The sequence below is a fragment of the Dromiciops gliroides genome, chromosome 2 (assembly GCF_019393635.1).
Source record: "Dromiciops gliroides isolate mDroGli1 chromosome 2, mDroGli1.pri, whole genome shotgun sequence".
Taxonomy (NCBI): domain Eukaryota; kingdom Metazoa; phylum Chordata; class Mammalia; order Microbiotheria; family Microbiotheriidae; genus Dromiciops; species Dromiciops gliroides.
Genome location: NC_057862.1, coordinates 440,859,086 through 440,885,233, shown reverse-complemented (window position 1 = coordinate 440,885,233; position 26,148 = coordinate 440,859,086). Strand labels below are relative to the sequence as shown.

Below are 26,148 nucleotides of genomic sequence, written 5' to 3'. Positions count from 1 at the left end.
CTTCTCTGTTTTCCAGTAAGATATCTTTTCTCTAGATGCAAAGCCTAACCTTCCCAACATTAGTCAATTTGTCATCCTCTCTCAGAGGTGGGACAATCAATGGAAAGATGCTGGAGCCTGAATGCAAAGAAATGTCTTGCCAACAGCTCTCTACAACAAGTCTTCCCAAATCTCCACTGTACCTAGGACGCCTGGCTCCCGGCCTCTTATTTCTGGATTAATCAGGGAGGACTCTGTACTAGAAATCTTTCAGTATCCTGCCTTCCCTTTTCTGAGGATAAAACTATGCAGGAATTAAACACAGAAAGTGTGCATCAATGATGCAATGTGGGTGGGATTCCCAGGGTGGCTTTGGGCATCTCAAAGCACCTTCATTCCACATGGGCAGAAGAAGGTGGGAAACTGGACTAGGTCTGTCTTTAACATTTTGGATGTATTGCTTTTTCCCCTGTCACAGGGTGAAGCTGGTCCTCCGGGTCTTCCTGGCCCTCCGGTAAGTGTGTCCCTAATTAAACAACTGCCAGGTTATTTCAGGCATTGGTAGGGGAGAATTTTAGGGGGACAGGTATAAAATTGGGGGACAATGATCTGCTACCCTACCCAGGACATCTCACTTGGTGTAGGACCAAGTGTGGCAGAACAGTTCATTCCTTAACCTGGCTATTTCTGTTCCCCTAACAGGCTGGGGAAGTCAGGAGTAATAGGTGTTAGATGTCTTGAGAAGAAGGAACCCTCAAAATAGAACAGAGAAAGATAAAGGGGCAGGGAAATAGGGATGCTGAAGGATGAGGTGGCAGAAAGAGAGGGCTTGGGGAGCAGAAGACTTCATATGTGGGATCTGATATTTCCTTTGGCCTAGAGACTTCCTAGGGAAGGGGAAAGGAATAAGTATTTCTATAGAACCTATTAATATATTGGGCTCTGTGCTTTTACAAGTATCCTCTAATTTGATTCTATGATCCTATTCAATTACCCATCTGATCCATTGCTTATTGTGGTCTGTTTGTCTTAGATGAATTAAGGGAGACAGACCTCAAATTCTGCTAGTGAAAAGCACTGGGAAATTTTTGCTTGGGGCAATGGGTTGTTTCAATCTCTTTAGCTAAAGGAGCCCTCTTTATTGGCAGGGAATGAACTGCTTTCAACATGTGAGTTGTCTGCCCAACAGCAGATTAGGGCTTCCAGTTTCCACTGGCTTTTGAGATCTAAAAGTCATTTAACAACCAGGTTCATAGCCCAATATTAGACACTGCAGCCCAGAGAAAAGGATAAATCCAAAAGAAAATAAAGGGAACCTAGTTCCCACCCTTATGAATGTTACAGCATGGAGAGACACAACCTATATGCATGAAAAAGACTGAAAAGTGTGACTCAGAAGGGAGGGGGAAATCTAGGGCAGGTAAGCACTGACATACAACATGACTAGAGTGAGGTGGAGCTTGGTTCCTTCACCGTTACCCTCCTGCCTTCTGGGAAGCTGTTACAGAGAAGAGTTTGGAACATAGCTCTGAAGAAGGAAAAAGAAGGGAGGGATGCATTTAACCTGGGAAGAATGATGCACCTAGGGACAGGATTGGTTTACAGGAAAAGATGAAAGCTGACCAATCTACCTTGTTAAAAGAGATAGTCTGTGTCTAGGAACTAGGAAGACAGTAGGTTTTTGCCCGACAGTCTCCACAGGAGATATGGGATAAGGGCACAAATTCCAAAGAACAAGCCCTTATTAAGTGCCTACCATGAACCAAGCACTGTGCCACATCATATGAAACCAGACCATCTCCTTCATTCCTTCCTCTCTTTCTTGGGCAGGGCCCCAAAGGATCCCCAGGGAAGCCAGGGAAACCTGGAGAAGCTGGGCTGCCTGGGCTGCCAGGTGTAGATGTGAGTATCAGAGCTTCGGTCTTCTGTCATTCCTATGGGCGCTCAGGACTCCTCCCTACATTCCTATCCTGTCCCAGGAAAGGCTGCTGGCTTCCCCTGCATGGAACCCAATTCCTTTGCTGGGGTCCCAAGATTTCTCAGAACCACTTCCAGGAGTGAGTTATAATTTCTCTTTTCCCACTGCCCATTCATGCAGGCAAGCTGGGGCCAAGTTACAGGAAGTCTCCAGATTTGGGAGTTTGGGCTCTAACCCAAATAACCAAATAATCTGTGATTGCTGGCAGATTGTTGGCAGGACAAAGAAGCACCATGATGTTCCTCTCCTTAGAAAGCTTAAAGCTGAGCCAACTCCTAATTATCCAGAGACCAAGGTCTCAAAGGTCCATTCTAACTCTAAATCTCACGCTTAGAGAGGTGTACAAGTCAGGCTTCTTTGTTCCTCTTCCTATTTCTTCCTCCCTCGGACCACCCTTGCACCATTTTGCCACTAATATTAAAGTGAAGAATCTTAAGAAATGTCTTCTCACCAATACCCCCCATAACCTTGGTTTTTAGATGCAAAAAGGAATTATAAGTCCCTTAAGACAAGCAATGTTTGTCTTTCTACCTTTCCCTGTTCCCAAGAGCCTGTTGATGGAAAACTAAGAAAAGCCTATTTGTGTGTGGTATTTTGCATGTTTACATAGGAAGAGAAATTCCCCTCTTCTCTCCTTCCCCCCCCCCATGCCCAGTACCATTTATGACAGTCAGGTCAGGATTGGCCTGGCCAGAAAAACTTTAAGTTGGGATCTGTTTGCTTGAACTGTGGCAGAGCCAGGAATATTGAGGAGGAGACACTTTTGCTTCCTGCTGTTTGGGGGTTTCCTTGGTGTTTCATTTTTAAATGATAAAGTAGCAGACTATCCCTCTTTCTCCCTGCTATGTAGCAGAGTACTCCCCATATGACTCCTTTCTTTTCTGCCTCTTCCTCAGGGTCTGACAGGTCAGGATGGGCCCCCTGGTCCCAAAGGCTCACCTGGAGAAAGGGTAAGTTCCTGAAATGTCTGTATGGCCTTCCTGTTTATCTATCTATCTATCTATCTATCTATCTATCTATCTATCTATCTATCTATCTATCTATCATCTATCCATTCACTCATCCATTTATTTATTTATCTGTTCATTTATTTGTCTATTCATTCATTCGTTTGTTTGTTCATTTATATATATCCCCTGGGCTGCTCCTCAGTTGAGTCCCATAAACCCCTACATAGCTTGAGAGCCCTCATCTAAACAAACGCCATAAGCCCCTTTATACTTTTACAACCATGTCAAAAATAATATTGCCAGCCAATAGTGATGTGATTGGAGTGATGCTCTGGGAGCTATAAAAGAAGGGGGTGAGGAGAACAGAAGTAGTCCCAGGGTACAGTCACTGGGCACAGAAGAGATAACTTCATTCCTACTTGTCCGTGAAAGCCTTGAGCTGTTCCTTGACCCTGTGGATCCCAGAATATCTATAAAGGGCCAGGCCTCAGTTTATTTTGCTTCAGGGTTTGGGAATAAAATGAACAATGCACATTTATATAATAGCTTTTAAAGATTTACAAAGCACTTTCCTGACTAGGACCCTGTGAGGTTGGCAAGAGGATAGCTGTGGTTGCCTTCTCTATGACCTCTGGGGTCTCCAGCTCACCAGAGGCCTATGCACAGAAAGAAGGGAACAGGAAGGCAAGCAGAAAAGAAGCCCTATTGGAAGACGGAATGGAGGGCAGCTTGCCCCCCATAGCCTTGAAGAGCCGTCAGCCAGAGACACTTGACCTGGTGTCTTAGGATATGATTTAACCATACTAGGATAGTTCCATTTAGAACCTTTTCTCTGTGCCCAGTTAACTTACATTTGTACATTTCTCCACGGTCATTATGTATAAAAGTCTGACTCAGACCAAAGTCTTGTTTTTATTGGCTTAAGTCCTCTCTTCACTTGACTCTTGCTGATGAGGAATGCAGGATCTCTGGACAGCAAGGTTGGGTTTTGCATTGTCCATTCAGCTCCTCAGGAATAAGTAGTGTATGAGGTTAGAGAATAGGAAGAGGGAAGGCCCTGCTTACAGGACTCCCATAGCTCTCACCAGCTGTAGGCTTGGAAAGTAGTTGGGAGGTCACAGTTCTAGCCCTGTTTCTCGCCTTCATCTCTATGCAGTGATTATAATTGTACCTCACCTTATATAAAGAATAGGTACCTAAAAAGAAGACTAAGGACTAGCTACAGGCTAGGTGGGCAGTACTAGAATGCAACACTCAGTAAGAGTTATTTTTTTAAAAAATACACATTTTTAGAATTTAGTTCTGCACCTGTGATTTCAATGCTGTTGAAAACTTCCAAGTGAGGAAATTCCCTCTACTAATACAGATCAGCACCTTCTCAGCAATTCTTAGTTGCCTGGGGCCCTATAAGATTAAGTAACTTGCCCAGGATCACACAGTTAGGGTGTCAAAGGTGGACCTTGAACGTAGGTCCTCCTGGCTTTGAGGTCAGCTCTCTATTCACTATGACACACTACATCTCTATTAAAATTAAACATTTAAATGACAAAAACAATCATGCTCCCAGTGATCCATAAATAAATAACTTGTGATTAGCAAAGTTGCAGGTATTATGCTGAAGGCTTAATGCATGCAGGGGACATTAAAGGATCATAGTTTTCAAGTTTTACCTATCCCAGGTGTGCTAAAAAGCCAGATAGATAGACAGACAGACAGACAGACAGATAGATAGATAGATAGATAGATAGATAGATAGACAGACAGACAGACAGACAGACAGACACAGATAGATAGATAGATAGACAGACAGACAGACAGACAGACAGACAGACAGATAGATAGATAGATAGATAGACAGACAGACAGACAGACAGACAGACAGACAGACAGACAGATAGATAGATAGATAGATAGATAGATAGACAGACAGATAGATAGATAGACAGATAGATAGATGATAGAGATAGATAGATGATAGCTAGATAATAGATGGTAGATAGATAATAGATAGATAGATGATAGATAGATAATAGATGATAAATATAGATGTAGACATAGACAGATATAGACATAGACATGGACATGGACATGGATATAGATGTAAGTGTAGATGTAGGTGTAGTATAGATATATAAACTTTTGGGGGAGTAAATTTAACTTTATGCCCTTATTTATGTTTTTTTAAATAAATGTTTTTATCTATATAGTTAGGGCTTCTAACCCCAGCTGTAAGGATCTTTATATGGCATTCATCTGTCCAATGAGTTAGTTGTCCAAAAAACATATATTTATTGAGTGTCATGTTGTATGACCCTGGGTATGTCACTTTACCTCAGAACTCTAGGCAAATCTCTAAGAATGTAAATTGCAGAGAAGACGAACACCTGTACTAGTAGAGGGAATTTTCTCACTTGGTTGTTCCTTATACCAATTAAATCACAAGTCCATTCCCTGTCCCTGTGCATACCATATCTTAGACAGAGAAAATGTCCCATAAACAAAAAATTAAGTTCACTGGGGAGGCTGTTCTTTAAAGGAACCTTTCTGGGAGGATTCCTAATTCATCTGCTTTGTAAATTTGACTTTCCATATAGTGAATTTGCTTAGAATGTTACTCACTGGGGCAGCTGCGTGGCGCAGTGGATAGAGCACCGGGCCTTGGAGTCAGGAGTGCCTGAGTTCAAATCCGGCCTCAGACACTTAACACTTACTAGCTGTGTGACCCTGGGCAAGTCACTTAACCCCAATTGCCTCACTAATAAAACAAAAACAAAACAAAAAAACAAAACAAAAGAATGTTACTCACCTTAATTCACTGGCTGACCAGGGAGTTGCCTTCTTGGATTTAGTCAAAATGTGGGGAGAATAAAAGTATACAAAGAATGAGACTGTTCCCTTTAGGACAACCTCTAATCTTTGTACCAATTGCTAGAGGGACAAAGCTAAAAAGCACCAACTGAACTGGACCTCCAGCCATTAGGAGTTCAGCAACCAGATCTTGAGCAGCATGATACAGGGGACCGAGCACTGACTCTGGAGTCACAGGACCTGGGTTCAAATCCCACTGCTCATGCTTACTATTTGTGTGACCCTGTGCCTTCTTTTCCACATATATCAAATAAGGGTATTGAGCTATCCTCCCACCTATGTTCCAAGGGTTACAGGGGTGGGGTATAGGTGCAAGGTGGGGAGAGTAGCCTGAAATTGGTGGGGGGGGGAGGGTGGAAAAATTAGTTACCAGGGGTAAGATTTGGAGGTGGAGTCTGGAGAGATCTGGGAAGGTTATTCCAAAGTCACCAGAGATAATCACTTTCTTTTCCCATTGATTGGGGTTTCAAGGAAAGCTGTCAGAGGGGGCAAGGTTAAGGGTGGGCATCCTGGAGTCAGTGTAGAACAAATAAAGTCCCATTTAGCAATGGGGACACAGAAGTCAGGGCTCCCTTTCCAGGCCTATGGGGAGGTGCAAGGTATGGGGAAAACTTCATAGAGAAGCATCAGGGACTTGTTGAGAAACCTGTGTCCCATACATACTCATCAGGATGTGCCAGAAGTAGGAGCCAATAGGCTTCCCAGAAGCCCAAAGCCTCACCATTTCTATAAGCACACTCACTGCCAGTCTGTGGGACTGCAAGCATTGATTTCCTTTTGACAAGAAAGACGCCCATTCAAATTCATCTTCTGGCTCCCTTTTACACAGTCCCACACCCACAGTCCATGCTCCAAGCTTTGCACTTTGCCCTCTTTCACTGGGGTTTACATACACACCTTTTCAGTTTGATTTTAGCTCACACATGAAGGGGAGAAAGCAAACCTTATTCTAATTACCTGCTGAGCAGCCCTGCTTCCTGCCTTCCAGCCTGGGCTGTCAGGAAGCATTAACTGGACTAATTTCCTATAGAAATAAATCTAATTCATTCTAATGTCCCCACAAGGGCCCTCTAAGGGATGTCTTTCCCTTGCTTACAGGAGGAGTTCTCAATCAGGCCCAAACTTGCAATTAATATGTGTCAGGATGAAAATAATTTCTCATCCCATCCAGTTCAGAGGCTACCTTCCTAACCTCCTCCCACCCCCAACCCCCTCCATTCCCGTCCTTTAACACCACTACTTGGGCAGCAGGTGTTTCTGGTGAAGAGTGTATGACCCCCATCCCCCCTGCCATAGGAGCCACTAAGTAGAATCATGGACAATGTGCAGTAAGAGTGATTTCATTGATTTGACGGTGGGGTTTCAAATGTAAATTCAGGACTGGGGGCTGGGGCTGCATCAGATGTTAGGAGTAGGAAGAAAAAAGGGCAGCGTCAGTGCAAGGGATTGTCTGTACTGACATAGGAGAGGCATCCTGGGTTGCTAAGCATGAGAATGATTTTAAATGTTTATTTAGTCATTTATCAGATATTTATGAAGTATCTACCATGTGTAGAACACTGCTGTGTGCTGCAAAGAGGTACAAAGTTTAGTTAAGACATAGCTACTGCCCTCATATAGTTGACAGTCATGCAGATAAAAGAACAATCTCTAAGTTCCACTGCCATTCATTCATTCAAGGTGTGATTCCTGAGTACCTTCCTGCCTTGTGTCCTGACTAATGGGAACTCCTTGGGATGGAAGGGGCATCCAGAGGTCATCTCACCCTTTCTCCTGCATCTAGTTTCAGCCACTTGGAAGTTAACTTTTTCCAAAGTATTTCCCCAAGCGATCAACTATGAGAAACAAGAGTTAAAGTTACCTATCTTTCACTTTGTGGGTATAGTTAACCACTAAACATATATATGACGACTCTGACAGTGATCTCATTTTAGGGCAGGAATTACAAGAGCAAATTGCTCTCCACACTATAGTTAGGGCTTTCTGGTTTAGCAAGGAGATGAGGAAGAACTGCAATCAGGACACCTAGTATTGAGGTCTAGACTCCAAATTTTATTGGATAGAGGAGAAATTGCAAGAGAAGCCTGGAATTCAAGAGCTCTAGGTTCTAGGCTTACCTTTGTCACTAACTAACTGTGTCACCTCAGGCAAGTCAGTTAACCATTCTCGGCCATAGTTTTCTCTTTTGTCAAATGGAGATGCCCAGCAGCTGTGAGAGCCAAATGAATAAATGAATAATGGATGTGAAAGTTCTTTAGAGAACAAAAAGTAATTTTTTTAAAAAAAGTAATGCCCAGGTGTGATAATGTATATTCCAGGATTAGGGACTGGGATAAACATTTATATAGTGCTAATTATGCACTGGGCACTGTGCCATGCACTTTAAAGATATTATCTTATTTGATCCTCACAACAAGCTTGGGAGGTAGACACTATTATTATTCTCCTTTTACATATGAAGAAACTGAGGCAAATAGCAGTTAATAAAGCTAATAAGTGTCTGAAGCCAGATTGAAACTCAGACCTTCCTGATAGAAGGTCCTACACTCTATCCACTGCACCACCCAACTAGAGATAAGCAGGCTGGAGATTGAAAGAGCTGGCTTGGGGCAGCTAGGTGGCACAGTGGATAGAGCACCGGCCCTGGATTCAGGAGGACCTGAGTTCAAATCCGGATTCAGACACTTAACACTTACTAGCTGTGTGACTCTGGGCAAGTCACTTAACCACAATTGCCTCACCAAAAAAAAAAAAAAAAGGAATGTAAAAAAAAAAGAAAGAGCTGGCTTTTCTTTCCCCTTGAAGTTTCTGCCCCTTTACCCTCCCCATCTGAGGAAACTCTGTCACTAATTTGTGTTTTCATTCCACAGGGTAGCCTTGGACCCCCAGGACCTCCTGGGCTTGGGGTAAATACTTTTTTCTTATCTATATCAAAGCTTCTTAAACTGTGGGTAGTAACCCCATATGGGCTCATGTAAATGAATGTGGGGGGGGGTCATAAAAAATTTGGCAGTAAATGTTTGATTTGTATAACCATTTTATATATCTATATACCAGGGGTCACAGGAAAGATTTCTCAGGAGAAAAGGGGTTGAGAGTGGGAAAAGTTTATGAAGCCCTCATCTATAGGATTTAAGGGAGGCGCTGGTGAAATGTTGGTAGGAGTCATGGGCATTGTTAACAATTTCTTGGCAATAAGACCATCATAAGGGAAATAAGCAGAAAACCTAGAGATGATTGTCCCTTTCTGAGTCTGCCAGTAGGATCTACCAGAGTTTCTTTTTTCCCCCCTATTGTACATAGTACAATAAAAAAGATGATTGCACATGAAACTACAAATCTACTATGAACAACCTACTATTTCTTTTAAATATACAAAATTATCATGTAAATTAATTTTTCTTCTTCCCTATTCCCCCATCTGCCCTAGAGATGGCTACCATTAGACACAAATAGGTGTATATTTGTAAAATTTTTCTATACATTCTTCTAGTTATCAGTTCTTTCTCTGGATGCAAATAGTGTCTTCCTTCATGTATCCTTTATAGTTAATTTGGTATTGATAATAACTTATGCACTCAAAGCTGTTCTTAAAACAATACAGCTGTTACTATATAAAATGCTCTCTTGGTTCTGCTCAGTTTCCTAAGAGACTGGACCTCAGGAACAAATGTCCAAATGTTGGGGGGACTTAAGACCTGGATCAGGAGGCTATCTTACCCAAAGAATTAGAGGCTCACTGCAAATCTTGTAAAATAAAAAGATTTATTAGGAGAGAAGAATATGACAGAAACAGATCACCATGATGACTGTCCCACTAGAGTAAGAGAAGACCTGGTCTTCTGTATCTTTATAAAACAAAGAAATGGGAGGGAATTACAAAGCAAGAGGAAATGCAAAAATGGGGGCCAGATAACTAAGAGGGGATCTTTGATAATGGGGTATCAGTAGGATGTGCAGCATCCATCCATCCATATCCTGCATACCCTCTTGCAGACCTTAGATTGCTTATCAGTGTACTGACCACATGTCCTGCCACACTTCATACCTGAGGTGGCAAAGAGAGCTATTTCCCCCTTAGCCTAGGGGGGTTAAATCTTTTGGATTTCTTGGGGTCCCACTACACAAAGGCTTGATCTCCTGTTTTTCTGTACTCCTGGAAAAAGTCCACTATAGCATATCCCCTGCCCCTGGAGAGGACCTACCCTGAATCCTACCCAGTCTTTCCTCTTGACCTACTAGAACCATTTCCCAGATTCAAATTTAATCAGAGAGCTAGAGGAGCAGCTATGTTAACTTTTCAGTATTTACTTTCTGAATAACATCCACCCTTTCTTGTTTGCAGGGCAAAGGACTTCCTGGACCACCAGTAAGTTGAAATAGCTCAGAGAATTTATGTTCTTGGTGATACCTTCTCTTCCTCCAAATTTTAGTGCTATCTCCAAACAACCAGTGAAGACCAACCAAAGTCCTAGATCTCTACAGTAGGGCAACTAATTGAATCAGTAACCAGAGACCTGGAATCGGCTACCGGCTGTCCATCCAGTTCAGTTCTTGCTCCAAACAGAGCCAAAGAGGGGACTAAGTTGATGTCTCTCTTGTAATGGTCCAAAGGCCTGTGACCTGTAGGCAGCACCCATCTAATTTGATGCCTCTGTGCAGAATAATTCAAAATGAATAAACAGACTTTTTCATTCATTTGTTTGCTTTTCCAAGATAGCTGGTACTGCTTGCTTTTTTGTCTTGCATGGTTTTCATTTTTGATTTCTTGAAATATAGCTCTGAAAAAACAGGCTTTTAAAAAACCCATTGTGCTTTAAATGGAATTACCTTACTAGCCTTTCTTTCTTTCTTCTTTTTTTTTTTGCAGGGCAATGAGGGTTAAGTGACTTACCCAGGGTCACACAGCTAGTACGCGTCAACTGTCTGAGGCCGGATTTGAACTCAGGTCCTCCTGAATCCAGAGCTGGTGCCTTATCCACTGCACCACCTAGCTGCCCCTGCAAGTTGGTTTTAAAGGCTAGTAAAGTAGGGGGCATCTAGGTGGTGCAGTGGATAAGGCACCAGCTCTGGATTCAGGAGGACCTGAGTTCAAATTCGACCTCAGACACTTGACACTAGCTTTGTGACCCTGGGCAAGTCACTTAACTCTCAATGCCTTGCAAAAAACAAACAAAACAAAAACCCAAATTACTCTGGCTTTCTTTGAATGGTCAATAAAACCCCTAACCCAAAACTCAGTGGCTCATAGTTTAGGATTTGATGGTTTAGAATGAGTGTAAATAACAATTGTTTTCTGTTCTGACCAGAAACTGCGGCTCTTCCCCTCCCAAAATGATATCATTGTAATGGTAAATTGGGGCATCTTTTGTCTCAATTCTTACCTAGCTTTTAGTTACTGAATGGGTGTGGTCTCAGACAAACTGAGACCTGGGGGAAAAAATTAATTTAAGAAAGGCCAAAATCACCCACTGCATCCTGGGTCACTGACTTTTTTCTTGCCACCGTACTTCAGTGAATCTAAAGGAGAGAGTGAGGCTGGTGACTTTGTGCAGCTCTGCCTCACTTAAATCCAATTCACAGGCAACTCAAGACATCATCTTCATGATTTCATTGGTCTTCTTCAAGAATAAAAAAGGAACAATAACCACCACCGATGGGGATGGGGGCCAGCCCCACTCCCTCTTCCCTTAGATGCTTACTGCTTACAGAACTTGAATGAGGTGGTCTTCAACAACTTCATTTATGAGATGAAGTTCTACCAGAGCCAGTCTGATTTGCCTCTATTCCCTGCAGTCATCTGACCTGCTGATATAACCTATGGATCTCTAGTCCTTTCCAGCTGCTCCAGGGCAACACCCTTAGGACTTCCAGGTGTTTTTTTTTTAATCTGCCCTTCTGTAGAAGAACTTTCTTTTATGTGCTATAGCCTTAATTACAGTTTGAACTCCTTGAGAGCAGGGACTCTTTCAATTTTTCTCTCTCCCTATTGCTAAATAGAGTGTTTGGCACATAATAAGCACTTAAATGTTTCTTCATTCATTCATAATTCCTCAGGTACAGCTCCAGAGCAGGGTGCCTAACCACGTCCCCTTAACCCCCAATAATAAACAGAAATTTAGAGCTGAAAGAAGCAAGTCCTGATATATTTGCTTTTCTCTTTCTCCAGGGTGAGGCTGGACTGAGTGGCCTCCCAGGAGGAAATGGAGTCCGTGGACCCCCTGTAAGTGACTATTCCAGTGCTAAAACCATGTTGATATTTCCAGGTTAAACTAGTATTTCTGTACCATAATGACAAGTATTTCTAGGCTAGCCATATCATATATACATATGCTTATACATATATACACTCACAGGTACCTACAATGGTCCCTACTTTAGGGGACTAGATACAATGCTACCAATTTATACATGTATCATCAAAAAACCTGTAGTTCTTAACTGTTCACGGTGCCTTACTGGGTTGGGCTGGACACAGTACAGAGAGGGTGGCACAGATCTAGTCCCTTGCCTGTATGTTATTCATAGTTTAAGAGCTATGCTGATGCAGACCCAACTCCAGGAAACAACCAGAGCAGAAATACCATCCCAAACCCTGGATTGACAGGGAGACAGATGCTCAAGTTGGGAAGGAGACCTGTCAGGAGCTATATCAACCTGCTCTTGAGACAGGGTCAGGATGGACTAGAGAAAGCTGCAGTGGAGTCATTATTGGAGGCAACTTTTTCTCAATTTCAGAGTGAAAGTTGTACCCTTTTCTGAACCATGTTTCTTCTCTTTTCTAGGGACCATCTGGACTCCCAGGACTTCCTGGTCCCCCAGGCCCCCCAGGACCTCCTGTAAGTACCACTACAGACTTGTTGAGAGAAAAGAAAGACTAGGCATTTCATGGTCAGGGGCTGGAGGCTTTGAGAAAGAGACAAGATGGACAGAAGAAAAGATCAATACTGGGATGGGCCGAGGATCTTTTCATTCTGTCAAGCTCCTAGCCAAAGCAGTATATTAAATTCCTTGGGCTCTGAGACAGGAAAAAAATAAGTCCTAGGAGAGGAGAGGACCTGAAGCAAAGGGGTTGTCTGGGGTGTCAGAGGTAGGATCTCTCCCATGTCCTTCATTCACCCATTCATTCACACAACATTTATTGAATACTTATGATTCACCACATTGAGCTGTGTCCAGGAATTTAGGCCACCTGTATTCTTTCCTCTGAGGAAGGATTTACAGGGCAGGATCCTGAGGTCATATATCCAGTTGAGCACAAGAAGAGTCTGCATCTTCTGCCCTTACCAGGTTGTCTATCTCTGATACAAAGCATAAAGTTAGGTTTTGTTTCCCTCATTTGCAGAATGGGAAAGGTTTGTTAGCCTCTTGTGTTGCTCCATGGTGAGGACTATGGGGTGTGACTAGAAGGATTTCACTTTATCCCCATTCTCTAGAAAAGGGGTTCTGAGCTTTTTTGTGATATGGACCCTTTTAGCAATGTGGGGGAGACTTTGGACCTCTTCTCAGAATAATGTTTTTAGGTACATAAAATAAAACAAAGAAAACAAATTGAAAAACAGTTAGAAGGAAAGAAATGGAAAGAAAGGAAGGAAGGAGATAGATAGATAGATAGATAGCAATTCCATAGACCCCAAGCTAAGACCTTTTGCTCTAGAGGAATCTTCTGGAAGAGAATTAATTTACTATACCACTATCTCCCTTAGGAAGACAGCTTTGAGAACATGGGCTAACAAGCTTGTGCTTATTTTCTTGTGCCACAATTAACCCTGGAAACCCAGAGACTAGCTACACTTGTAGGAGTGGAGGGTGCTCCATTCAGAGACCCCCTTGCTTGGTCCTATTTCCTCTCTGATCAGAGAGTGCTGGAAGGTCCTAGCTTGTGACTTGATCACACAACCCACTGATCAGTGAATAAGAACTTATTAGCATTCACTGGACCCTGTAGTAGGCAGATCAGTGAGTAGAAGAGGTTGGTACCTCTCATTGGGGAGTTCATAATAAAACTGGAAAGGCAGAAAGCAGATGAATGAGGCATGCCATCTTAAGGATAATTCCAAAATCTTAAAGTCAGTCTCTAGTGGAAATGGGGAGTGAGACAAAGAGGGAAGGATGTAAATGTTTCAGTTGATGCCCTAAAACTTTTTTTTTTATTTCAGGGACACCCAGGGGTCCTTCCTGATGGTGCTGGTGACCTCCAGGTAGGAATTTTTCTTTGTTTTCTAGAGGAATTGACTTGGGTCTAGGCATACAGTCCTCAGAAACTGAAAGACAGAGAGGTGAATAGAGAGGGCCAGGCAAAATTTTATTCTAACTCCAACCCTAGCTCGGTCATGTAATTGCAGACAAATGATTTAATGTCTCTGAGTTGTTGTGTGTGTGATTTTTAAATTAATCTGAAGAATGGAGAGGATGTTATCTGCCTTTTCTTAAAGAGCATCAGTAAGGCTGAGGAATTTGAGGGGTGGTTATAAAATGCTTTGAGGCCCCTGGAGAAAGGAGGTGGCTGAATTGTGTTATGCTTACTGAAGATGGTCGGCCATGTTTGTAGAGCTATGTTGAATCCTTCTTGAAGAAAGTTACTCACCTAGAGTAACAATATATCAAGAAAAGAGCATACAATGTTGCATTAAACATTCTCTAGATCACATGGGGTGAAAAGTGGGTGGAATTTAATTTACAAGATTGTATTAAATATGGGGTCGTTGGGCCATCCTGCATAGGCCTTGAGGATTGCCATATACCAGTATGGGTATTGGGGTTTATTCTTACCTCATGGTAGCTAAGTGATATGAGCAGTAGAGTACTCAACTTGAGTAAGGAAGGCCTGGTTTTGGATCCTGTCTCATTCATGTGTAAACCTATCACTTAAACTTTCTGAGCCTGTTTCCCCATCTATAAAATGATGACTTGGACTACATCAGTGAAGTCAAAGTCATTTGGGCCACTAACCTATACATAATCATCCCTGCAGGCCACATACTGACTTAGAAAACCGTATCTTAACATTATGTTCTATTGAATTTTTATTTTGTTAACTATTTCCCAGTGACATTTTAATCCAGTTCAGGTTTCAGGCCATGGTGTTTGATACCTGGAATAGATGGTCTCAGAGGTTCTTTCCCAACTCTAAAACTATGACCCTGGGATCAATTTGTCTGCTTGTGCTAGCCGGTGAGAGAAATATGGCTTCACTTATCCCCACTCCCACTACAAACTATTTCCAGCTTCCTTTTGAAGAGACTCACTTGTCAGCAGTGCTGCTTATGACAACATCTGTTAACACCTCACTTCTGTGTATTTAAAAAAAAACATTTTGGGAGGGTATGGTTTTTTCTCCTTTTTGAGAACCAAAAATAAATAGTCAGTTTCACTTTTTCAAAGAAATGCAGCCAGCCTTTGGGTGGCAGGACTGAGTTCATCTTATCTGAGAATTATAGCTTCTCTTCCTGGGCCTCCCCTTTGGACTCCTAATTAACCTGCTTACTTTGTACTAAAGGAAAAAGAGACAGACTAGTCTGATGGTTATTGCAATAGTCACCTGTGGTAGGAAAGGCAACTAAAACTAGATTTGGAATCAAGAAGACCTCAGTTCTGCCCTGATGCTTACTACCATTCATTTAGGGAAGGAGAGGAAAGGAGTAAATATTTATGAAGCATCAACTATATGCCACGAACTGTACTAAGCACTTTACAAATATCTCATTGGATTTACAACTACCCTTGGAGGTAGGTGCTATTATTATTCCCATTTTACAGTTGAGGAAACTGAGGTGGACAGAGGTCAAGTGACTTACTCAGAGTCACACACCTAGTAAGTATATGAGGTTGTATTTGAACTCAGTTCTTCCTGACTCCAGGCCCTGTGCTCTATCTGCTATGCCACCTAGCTGCCTCAGTTCCCTAATCTATAAAACAAGAACAAGTCTTGTGATATTTACTTGTTGAACATAGTATTTGCAATATCTACCTCATGTCATTGTTGTTAGGGGATGACTTTTACAAGATGTAAAGTGTGACAGAAATGTGAACTCTCATTGTCAGAAAGCTCTGAGCTTGGGTACTGGGATTTCTATCCCAGTTTTCATACTCATTTGCTCCTTGTGTTTTGGAAGATTCTCTTGCCCTCTGAAAGCCTCAGTTTATTCCTTTTTAAAATGTAGATGAGTGAGACTGCTTGAAGGAAGTTGTTTATAACTAACTACAAATGGACAATACGTGTCCTGAAAAGTTTTGGGGGGGGGGGGGAATGAGCGTTATGTAAATCATTTCACTGTTTTAAATGTGAAAAGAGTTTGCCATTTTCAAGAACCAGAAGTCCCTTGATGAGTTGAAAAATTCGTTTTTGTTTGTTTTTTGTTTTGTTTTGTCGGGCAATGTGGGTCGAGTGACTTGCCCAAGGTCAAACAGCTAGTAAATGTCAAGTGTCTGGGGTCAGATTTAAACTCAGGTCCTTCTGAATCCAGGGCTGGTGCTTTATCCATTGTACCACCTGGCAGCCCCCTGAAAAATTCTTTTGTAAAGCAAATAGTGACTAGCTACCCTCTCAATCTATCTTGAGAATTTAGGTGTTCAAATAATGGTCTATCTGTATACTTCATGTTAAGGTGTCATGGGAACAAAGGAAAGGTTGTGAAAATCAACCCCCCTAATCCATCTAACCAACTTTCTGTGGTTTCAGTTAAGGGTCACTAATCTGAGCCGACTGGAAATCCTGGGTTTGCTCCCATGTTTTTGTCATTGCTGGTTCTGAACCTAGTCATTAAGGCAGCTAGGTAGCATAGTAAATAGAGCACAGGGCCTGTCAGGAAGACCTGAATTCAGTTCCAACCTCATACACTTACTAGGTGTGTGACCTGGACAAGTCTCTTAACCTCTGTCTGCTTCAGATTCCTCAACTGTAAAAAGGAGATAATAATAGTCCTTCATATAGTTGTTGTGAAGATCAAATGAGATATTTTTTGGAAAGTGCTTGGCACAGTTCCTGGCACACAGTAAATGCTTAGTAAATGTTTATTCCCTCCCTCCTTGGTGGAAAGTCAGGCTTCTATATTCAAATCAACACTATCATTACCTCTGCACCTGGTGTATCAAGGAATTCTTCTACTGCTGCACTCACCACTCTATGACTCCCACCATTCCTTTATAAATGTTACCACCACTCCTCTCTACAAGTGTTACCTCCTCCATTAGAATGTGAGCTCCTTGACAGCATGGACTCTCTAGTTTTGTGAATTGTTTCTTCCATGTTTAGCTCAGTGCTTGGCATATAGTAATCATTTAATGAATGTTTTTCATTCATCCATTCATCCATTCACTTATTCATCTTAGAAGCAGCCTTTCTGTACTGATTTCCTTAAACAACTAACCTTTTATTGCCCATGGCAAAAATCAGTCTCTAGAGTTTGATGATCTCCTAGACCTTTATTTCCCCAATTATTTGTAAAAAACATTTTTAACATTCATTTTTTAAAATTTTGAAAAAAAAATTGAGTTTCAAATTGCCTCCCTCTTTCCTTCCCCCATTTTCTTAATGGAATACAATGGGCACACAACTTAATATGGGTTATACATGGGCCCTTGTACAGAACACATTTTATTTTATTTTTATTTTTTTGTGGGGCAATGAAAGTTAAGTGACTTGCCCAGGGTCATACAGTTAGTAAGTGTCAAGTGTCTGAGGGCAGATTTGAACTCAGGCCCTCCTGAATCCAGGGCTGATGCTTTATCCATTGTGCCACCTAGCTGTCATTTCCACCACCACACCCCTCCCTCCCACCAAGTACACATTTGCATGTTAGGTATGTTGTGAAAGAAAACACAGAACTAAAGTAAAGAAAAAATATGTTTCAATCTGCATTCAGACTCCATCAGTTCTTTCTCTGGAGATGAATAGCATTTTTCATTGTTAAATCCTTCAGAATTGTCTTGGATTATTATATTGCTGAGAATAGCTGACATTCATAGTTGGTCATCATACAATATTGCTGTTACTATATACAAAGTTATCCTGGTTCTGCTCATTTCACTTTGTGTCAGTTCATGTAAATCTTTCCAGGATTTTTAAAAAAACCATCTGGCTTTTCATTTCTTATAGCACAAAAGTATTCCGTCACAATTATGTACCAAACCTTATGTGGTAAGGGGTAAGACAACTGATCCATTCCCCAATTGATAGGCACCCCTCAATTTCCAATTCTTTGCCATCACTAAAAGAGTTGATATAAATATTTTTGTACATGTAGGTCCTTTTTCTTTTCCTTTTTTTTTAAATCTCTTTGGGATACAGACCTAGTAGTGGGATTTCTTGATCAATTCTAATTTTTAAAAAATTATTTTCCTCAGTGAGGTTTTGTCCTTTTTTCTATTTGACCAATTCTGCTTTGTAAGGAGTTCTCTTGAGTGAATTTTTGTCTATCTTTTTCCATTTGGCCAATTCTACTTCTCAAGGTATTCTTCTCTTCATTGGATTTGTGTGTGTGTGTGTTTTGTTTTTGTTTTTTACCATTTCGCTTATTCTGTTTTTTAAGGTGTTATTTTCTTCTGTTTTGGTTTTTTTTCTTTTGTTTTGTTTTGGTTTGCGGGGCAATGGGGGTTGTGACTTGCCCAAGGTCACACAGCTACTAAGTGTCAAGTGTCTGAGGCTGGATTTGAACTCAGGAACTCCTGAATCCAGGGCCAGTGCTTTATCCACTGCGCCACCTAGCCACCCCTGCTGTTTTGTTTTTGTGTCTACTTTTACCAAAATATTTACTCTTTCTCCCCATGATTTTCTTGCATCACTTTAATTCCTCTTCTTAATTTTTCCTCTTCCTTTCTTACTACTTCTCTTACTTACTCAGTTCTTCCAAGGTGGTATAATCTAAGGAGAGGTGTGTTCACTACTCTCCTGACCTATGCTCTAGTCCAAAAGTGACCACAAGCTCTCTTTTCCACCCTGAAACTGTGATCAGGGTCCTAGCTCCACTATGGCTGTAAGCTCTGGTCTGCTAGTGCTCTATCTCACCCTGGGACTGAGACCCAGTACTGTGACCCAGATCTAAGTATGGGCAATGCAAAAGAGTCCTGCCCCTAGTGCCAGCAAAGGGCCCCCCATAATCTCCCTCCGACCAGTTGCCCAGTATCCTTACCATCTGTGGGCTCAGAGATCCAGAAATCACTATTGCCACCATTGATTCAGTCACACCTAAGGCCTATTGCTGGTTTGCTGGGGCAAGGCTTTCACTGAATTGAACTTCACTCTCACCCACATGCAATAGACCTTTCCTACTGACCTTATAAGTTATCTTGGGCTTGAACAATGTTTCATTTCATCCTTTTGTAAGTTTTGCAGCTCTAGAATTTGTTTTGAGGCAACGTTTAAAGTTGTTTGAGGGGTTTGGGGGAGATCTCAGGTGAGTCCCTGCCTTTTCACATCCATTTGGCTCTGCCCCTGAACTCCCAGATGTTTGATTCAAATTTGTTCTTTGTGTTTTTCTGTGGTCAGAAGTGGATTGAGAAGAAAAATTTCTATTCTTTGATCTCTTGCAGTGTCCAGCTATCTGCCCACCTGGCCCACCTGGCCCCCCAGGAATGCCAGGATTCAAGGTAAGCCCACAGCTCAAAAGAAGAAATACAATTACTATGTGTCACAGACCTGACCATGGAAGCAGGATTTAACCTCAAAGAATCAGTGAGGAGCCATTGTAACTTCATAAAGCTCTCCTATTCAGACTTCTAGTGTTTGTAATGCTGGGATGTGGTCATCCAAGATAATGTCAGTCCCTAGAGGGTAGGGATTTTTCATTTTTTTCTTTTCTTTTATCTTGTTTTGTTCTGTTCTTTTCTTTCCTGATCTTTTCTTATTTCTTTCTTTTGTATCTCTAGTCAATAGACAGTCAGGAAGACCTGGATTCAAGTTCTATTTGTCTGGAATGTTGTTTCATTTGTATGGAATACTGGACACACAAATTATGTGGTGCTGGGCAACACATAACCTCTCAGTGCCCCAAGTAACTCTCTATTACAGATCAAATGTTGATTTGCATTGGTGGAGAGAGTTGCCATATTGGGAATCCCCAAACACTATTAAAAGCACAGGTTCAGACTCCACCAACACCAACTCTTCCACCCCCCCCCAAAGATAGCTAACACAATACAGTGCCTTACACATAGTAGGTACTATTTAATTGCTGAATCTGACAAGTGTAAGCCTCTGGTTTACTGCCAATTGGCCAGAATAAGGTGTAAGGAGCTTTTGAGGTTGAAATGAAACTCATTTTGTGTGTCCAAGTACAGTTCTGTATCTTTGACCCCTTCACGTGCAGCAACTATTTTCAAAGTAGTTTTTATTACCAGTGGATCTCTAGAAAGTAGCAAGGTATGGATGAAGCTAAATTCCAATTATTCAAGGTCAGTCACCCTGAGGAAAGGAGATCTGGGGTGGCATAGGGGAAGAGGACAATGGTCTAGGAGTTTGAAAAACAGTTTCTCAGTCTCCTCATCTTTAAAGTAGGGATACACTCAGGCCATTGTTATCACAGTTGGGTTTTCTTTTTTGTTTGTTTGTTTTACTGTATGGTTTTCTCTAGGGCTTGGCTTCAGATGGAGGACCCTCTGTTACTACACCCCCTCTGCTCTGGCTCAGTCAGAAACTGACTGATGCTCCAGGGTTCACTGAAGTCCTAGGACCTAGGAAGACTTACTTGTTCTTTATCTTTTCTTTCAGGGACCCACAGGTTACAAAGGAGAGCAAGGAGAAGTGGGGAAAGATGGAGAGAAGGTAAATGCTAAAAGGTGTATTTTTTCTATCATTGAGGAAGAAAGAAGGCTGCTCCTTTGGAGATGACAGCACAGTAGGTTTGCTGGGAGGATTAGGTGACAATATAATTTCAGTATCCATGCTCTTTAAGAACTTTTCCATGTGGGGCACTGAGCTAGGCATACAAAATGACTCATCATGGGTCCTTGTCCTCTGCAAACTCATAATCTCAAGCAGAAGAGATAGGGATAGGGGCAACTAGGTGGTGCAGTGGATAGAGCGCCGGCCCTGGAGTCAGGAGTACCTGAGTTCAAATCCGGCCTCAGACACTTAACACTTACTAGCTGTGTGACCCTGGGCAAGTCACTTAACCCCAATTGCCTCACTAAAAATTTTTAAAAAATTAAAATAAAAAAAAAGAAGAGACAGGGATGGCAGAATAAAGACTAAACCAATTCATGTTCCATATATGTGAGGGTAAGTACACTTTGGTATGGAAGTAGACACTGAAGCGTGTATTTGGGGTGAAGTCAGACAGAACAGCCACAAAAGGATTGAAGCTAGGCCTGAAGGGATGCAGAAGTGTCAAATAGATATGTGACTATGCCCTTTCTAAGTAAGTGGTGGTTTCTGTTGCAGGGTGATCCTGGTCCCCCAGGGCCTGCTGGTATCCCTGGAACAATTGGTTTACAGGTAAGAATTGGGGAAGGTTCAAGTGAGATGATCTGAAGGGTAGGATGTAATACCTACCTCATTCAAGCTGCAATTTAAATTGAGTCCAAAATGAAATCTCTTAGCTCCTTCTACTCTTTACCTTCCAAGGCTCTCTCTAGCCTTGACTACCATTTAAGCCCATTATACTGTTTGTAAAATATATCAAATGTCACAACAAGGAAAGAACAAGTAACCTGTTTGTGAATTGTGTTAATGTTTAGCCTTTTATTTCAGGGACTGATTGTATGAAAAACATCTCTGCACTAGTTAGAGCTATTGAGACACTAAAATATACTTCCTATGTTCTGATTCCCCTGGTATAAAATGTAAACTTGTGGAAATTCAATGACACTTTCATTTTCTGACTAGTACAATTAAGGCAAAAGCTTTATATTTAAATAGACTCAGGAATTGCAGACTAAAAAGAACCACAATTCATGATAACTTTCTTTCTCTCCCATGGTTATCAGACAGTATTAGGAAGTGTATGCTTTGTTGGACCATCCCTAGCCAAAAGAACCCTTTCAATCACGTGGCTTCTTCCCTGAATAAGAAAACCCTTCTCCTTAGCACTGCTTCCCCAGCCTAAGAGGAATTCCATGCTTTCAAAACTGTACGTGGCCCTGAGCCAAGTGGCCTTTGTATAATCTTCAGTCTTGCATCTGCAAAAGCAACATTTTATTCAAGATGGCCCCATGCAAGATCTCTAGCTCTCAAAGTCTCCTTATTTAAAACCCCATAAAGTTATTGCAACTGTTTCTTCCCTAGCCCTTCCCTATGTCCTCTCCATTTAACTTGTTCCCTTCAGTCTTAGCTACTGCCTTTTCTCTACAGGGCCCTAGGGGATTAATGGGACTGACTGGTGCACTAGGGCCACCTGGAGATCGGGTAAGTACTGCCCATTTCCTACTTTCTCTTCATCAGCACTGGGCTAATGGTATCTTGTTTTTGGTTTTGGTTTTGGTTTTTTGTTGTTGTTGGGTTTTTTTTTGCAAGGCATTGACTTGCCCAGGGTCACACAGCTAGTAAGTGTCAAGTGTCTGGGGTTGGTTTTGAACTCAGGTCCTCCTGAATCCAGGGCTGATGCTTTATCCACTGTGCCACCTAGCTTCCTCCAGAGCTAATGGTATCTTGCCCTGCACCTTTGACTCTCTTTCCATAGGTGTAATTTCAAAGAATGGTCTCAGAATATGAAGGAAGCCCACTTTCCCGCTCACCTAGTTTAGGATTCTCCTTTTTTATATAATTGGGGAACAGCAAGTCATTTACTTTGTCTGGAATATTGGGTTCATGAAAAGACTGGAAGGAAATAAGGCTAGAAAGACTAGTTGAGGCCATCTTATGATAAGCCTTGGATGCCACAGGGCACAACTTTATAGAATCATCAGTGAATCTCAAAGTTGGAGGGCAACTCAGAAATCACTTGACAACGGTATATACAGGCCACTCCTCAACAATAGCCTCAACAAATGGTCATCCAGAATCCACTTACAGGCTTCCAGTGATGAGGAAGCTACAAGCTCCTGAGATAGCCCATTCTACTTTTAGATGGCTCCAGTTGTTAGCAAATTTTTACATGTATTGAGTCTACATCAAATTTTCTGTATTTCTACCCATTGTTCCTGTTTCTGGCCTCTGAGTCCAAGGAGAAAGAACACAGCTAATTCCTTCTCCACAGTGGGGCCCTGCAAATACTTGAAGAAAATGATCATGTTTCCCCAGTTCACTCCAGCCTACATGTCTTCTCTTCTCTAGGCTAAAATTCCCCAGTTCTTGCAATTTATCTTCATGGGGGATGTTTTCCTGATTTTTTAGCATTCTGGTCAGCTACCTCTGGAAATGCTCCAACCTGTCTTTCCTAAAATGTAGCGCCCAGAACTGTATGCAATACTTACTGGGCAATAGGGAATCACTGAAGATTTTTGAGAAGGAGTATGTTGTGCCTATAGCAATGTTTTATCAATGTAGGATGGATTAGTCAATCAATAAACATTTATAAATACCTATTATGTGCCAGGCACTGTCCCAAGTACTAGAGATACAAAAAGAGACAAAAGACAGTCTGTCTTCTCAAGGAGCTTACAATCAAATGGTGGGGACAACAAGGAAAAATACATATAAATAATCTACATACAGGATAAATAGGTAATAATTAAAAGAAGGCTAGAGCTTAGCTTTGTTCTCACAGTAGAAGAGGTAGGACTTAAAAGATCATAGATCTAGAAGAACAGTTAGGGACCACAGAGGCCATCTATTTCAGCCCCCTCATTTTAAAGGAGAGGAGGCTGAAATCCAGGGAAGTTAGGTAACATACCCAATGTCACCCAGGTAGTTGGGTTTTGAACATAGGTCCTCTGATTCCAAAGCCAGTATTTGTTCTAGACTTGATCATTGAATACAGATTAAGAATAACAATAACAACATTTATAAAGCACTTATGTGCCAGGCTCTGTGCTGGATGCTTTACAATGATTATCTTATTTCATCTCCTCAACAACCCTGGAACATAGGTGCTATCATTATCCCCATTTTACAGATAAAGAAACTGAAGCAGAGAAAAATTAAGTGACTTTCCCAGGGTCACACAGCTAATAAATGTCTGAAGTTGGATTTGAACACAGGTTTTCCTGACCTCAAGCCTGGCACTCATTAAGGAATACCTTAAAAACATAAAGAACTATGTAAATACTAATTAATTTAGAATTAGGAGTTGAACGGCTATTTAGAGCTAGTTGTAGTGTAGAATATACCAGGAATACCCTCCCTACCCCAAGAGATTTATAGTCCCTTATTGGAGGGATTCAGTGTGAGTGAAGGACCCCCAGTTGCACAATGTTGTTCTGGCCAAAGACATCATCCTCCTAATGTATGTATCTTCTTTACAGGGACCCATTGGATTCCGAGGACCTCCAGGAGTCCCAGGACCACCTGGGAAAGTTGTATGTATCATTCTGCATATCACAGGGCTATCTCATTCTGCTTCTTCTACCACATGTTCTCAAACCCCAGGATTTGTTTCCACTACTTTAATAATCCCTCCCTTCTCTCATCAACAATAAGGTTAGAACCATCAGTCTGTCTTGGAAACTTCTACACAAAATTTAGACCCATACCAAATATACCAGCACATCCATATCATGGATATGGGTATTAGCATCAATAGCTCATCCTGGGGACAGAGGTAGAATTGAGGATCATCAGAGTCACACCCTGTGTAAGGGTTGATGTCAGCTTTGGCCTAGGCCAGACCTAGGTTTTAATAGTAATGGTCCCTGGACTGTCTGAGAGTTCCTCAGGGGTCCTACCTGCATACACTATCAGTTCCCATTCTGCTTCTCTCTCTTGTTCTTTCTTCTCTTTCACATCCCCATGCAGGCGCAAGCTCAAGCACTGCCTCAAGCTAGCTCTCCCAACGAGACAATAATATTATGGTGACTGTTTTTGTAGACCATAGCTCAACTCAATCTGGCCTGAACCACCATTTTTATATAGATATAGATGCATATACATACATACACACACACACACACACACACACACACACATATATATATACATATGTTTATAGATATAGGGATAGATTATGCATGTATGTATATATGTATGTAATCATTTCCCAACACATCATAATTACCTCTTCAGACCCTCTGGTGATGTGACCAGAGGTATGTGGCACCTTCTCAACTGATAATGGTGTGTAACGAATCAGCAAATTTTATAAAACTATTTAACTGGTGGTTATTGTTATTAACACGATTAATATTACTATCATGTCACATCTAATAAAAATGTTATTTCCTTTCCCCTCCCCTCCCCTTCCTTCTCCTCCCTTCCCTCCTCTCCTTTACAATCTTCCTCTGTTCTTTCATCATGGTATGCTGGTGACCTTGGGTTCTCAAAGACCATGCCAGAGAATCACAAACTCTGACAGGTCTTACTGATATAGAAAAACTGCAAATCTTGGACCAATGAGAGACTGTATGTCTTTCCTCTGAGGAACAGTATAACTAAATGCACTTAGTTGGGTGCAGGGAGATGCATTTTTCAGCATAGAAATTTAAAATCATCTATAAGGGTTTAGAAGATCTGAGTTAGTAGAGAGGATTAATTTCCATGCTGATGAGAACAATGGTCCTTGAAATGTCAAAATATGATTTATGCTTGCCATTTTATAGTCATAGTAATAGTGTTCTTGTTACTCCTGACTCCTATTAGAATTTATGTTAATGTTGTCATTATCACTGGTAATAATGTATTGATTGCTGACTATAGACCAAGAAGTGTAAGGGACTCATAAAAACCTGTTGTAGCTACCAGGAAGCTATCAGAATTATGCCATTCCACGTGTGTTTTGACAACCTTCTCTACATTCAATTTTCCAGAAAGTAATCTTGGTCTGTGTCTCAACTTTCAGGGAGATCGAGGAGAGAGAGGGCCAGAGGGATTCCGTGGGCCCAAGGGTGACCTTGTAAGTTAAATGAGACATCCATTTTTCCAGTGTCATGACAGGCTTATGATTTCTTACCAGCTGAATTTTGCCACCGACTCCTCAAAACCAATCCGTTCTTTGAGGCATCTTAAAAAAAAAAAATCTCAAAACTCTCTACTGAGTAATGCAATAATGTTCAGTTCTTAAGACTTAAAGATATTGCTTCTGACCTGCCAGTATAGCATTCACTCTGAGTGATTGGGTTCTCCCACCCCAACATTCTCACTAGTAGTGGGAAAGGGCTGCATCAAATATTATGTACACTCTCTGAACCTGATAACCCTCATAAGAGTAAGATTCGCTAAGTCTTGGCTTACCATGCACACCTGAGAAAGGAGGTGCGTGGTAGCTATGGTTTAGAGTAAGACTAGTTTCCCTAGGAAGGGACTGGATTCATGACCTGGGCCCCATTAGTTGGTGCTCTAACTCC

General features: G+C 41.6%; 1 protein-coding gene across 1 annotated transcript in view; it reads left to right on the top strand.

Moving 5' to 3' along the window:
- Positions 1 to 26,148, top strand: part of COL9A3 (collagen type IX alpha 3 chain) — a 63,160-nt gene that overhangs the window by 4,430 nt on the left and 32,582 nt on the right. The window contains exons 3-16 of the mRNA XM_043986931.1: positions 458 to 493; positions 1,810 to 1,881; positions 2,854 to 2,907; positions 8,646 to 8,681; positions 10,121 to 10,144; positions 11,945 to 11,998; positions 12,561 to 12,614; positions 13,935 to 13,976; positions 19,306 to 19,362; positions 20,483 to 20,536; positions 21,155 to 21,208; positions 22,064 to 22,117; positions 24,115 to 24,168; positions 25,644 to 25,697. Of these exons, the coding sequence (XP_043842866.1) occupies positions 458 to 493; positions 1,810 to 1,881; positions 2,854 to 2,907; positions 8,646 to 8,681; positions 10,121 to 10,144; positions 11,945 to 11,998; positions 12,561 to 12,614; positions 13,935 to 13,976; positions 19,306 to 19,362; positions 20,483 to 20,536; positions 21,155 to 21,208; positions 22,064 to 22,117; positions 24,115 to 24,168; positions 25,644 to 25,697 (699 nt within the window). The remainder of the gene's footprint in view (positions 1 to 457; positions 494 to 1,809; positions 1,882 to 2,853; positions 2,908 to 8,645; positions 8,682 to 10,120; positions 10,145 to 11,944; positions 11,999 to 12,560; positions 12,615 to 13,934; positions 13,977 to 19,305; positions 19,363 to 20,482; positions 20,537 to 21,154; positions 21,209 to 22,063; positions 22,118 to 24,114; positions 24,169 to 25,643; positions 25,698 to 26,148) is intronic.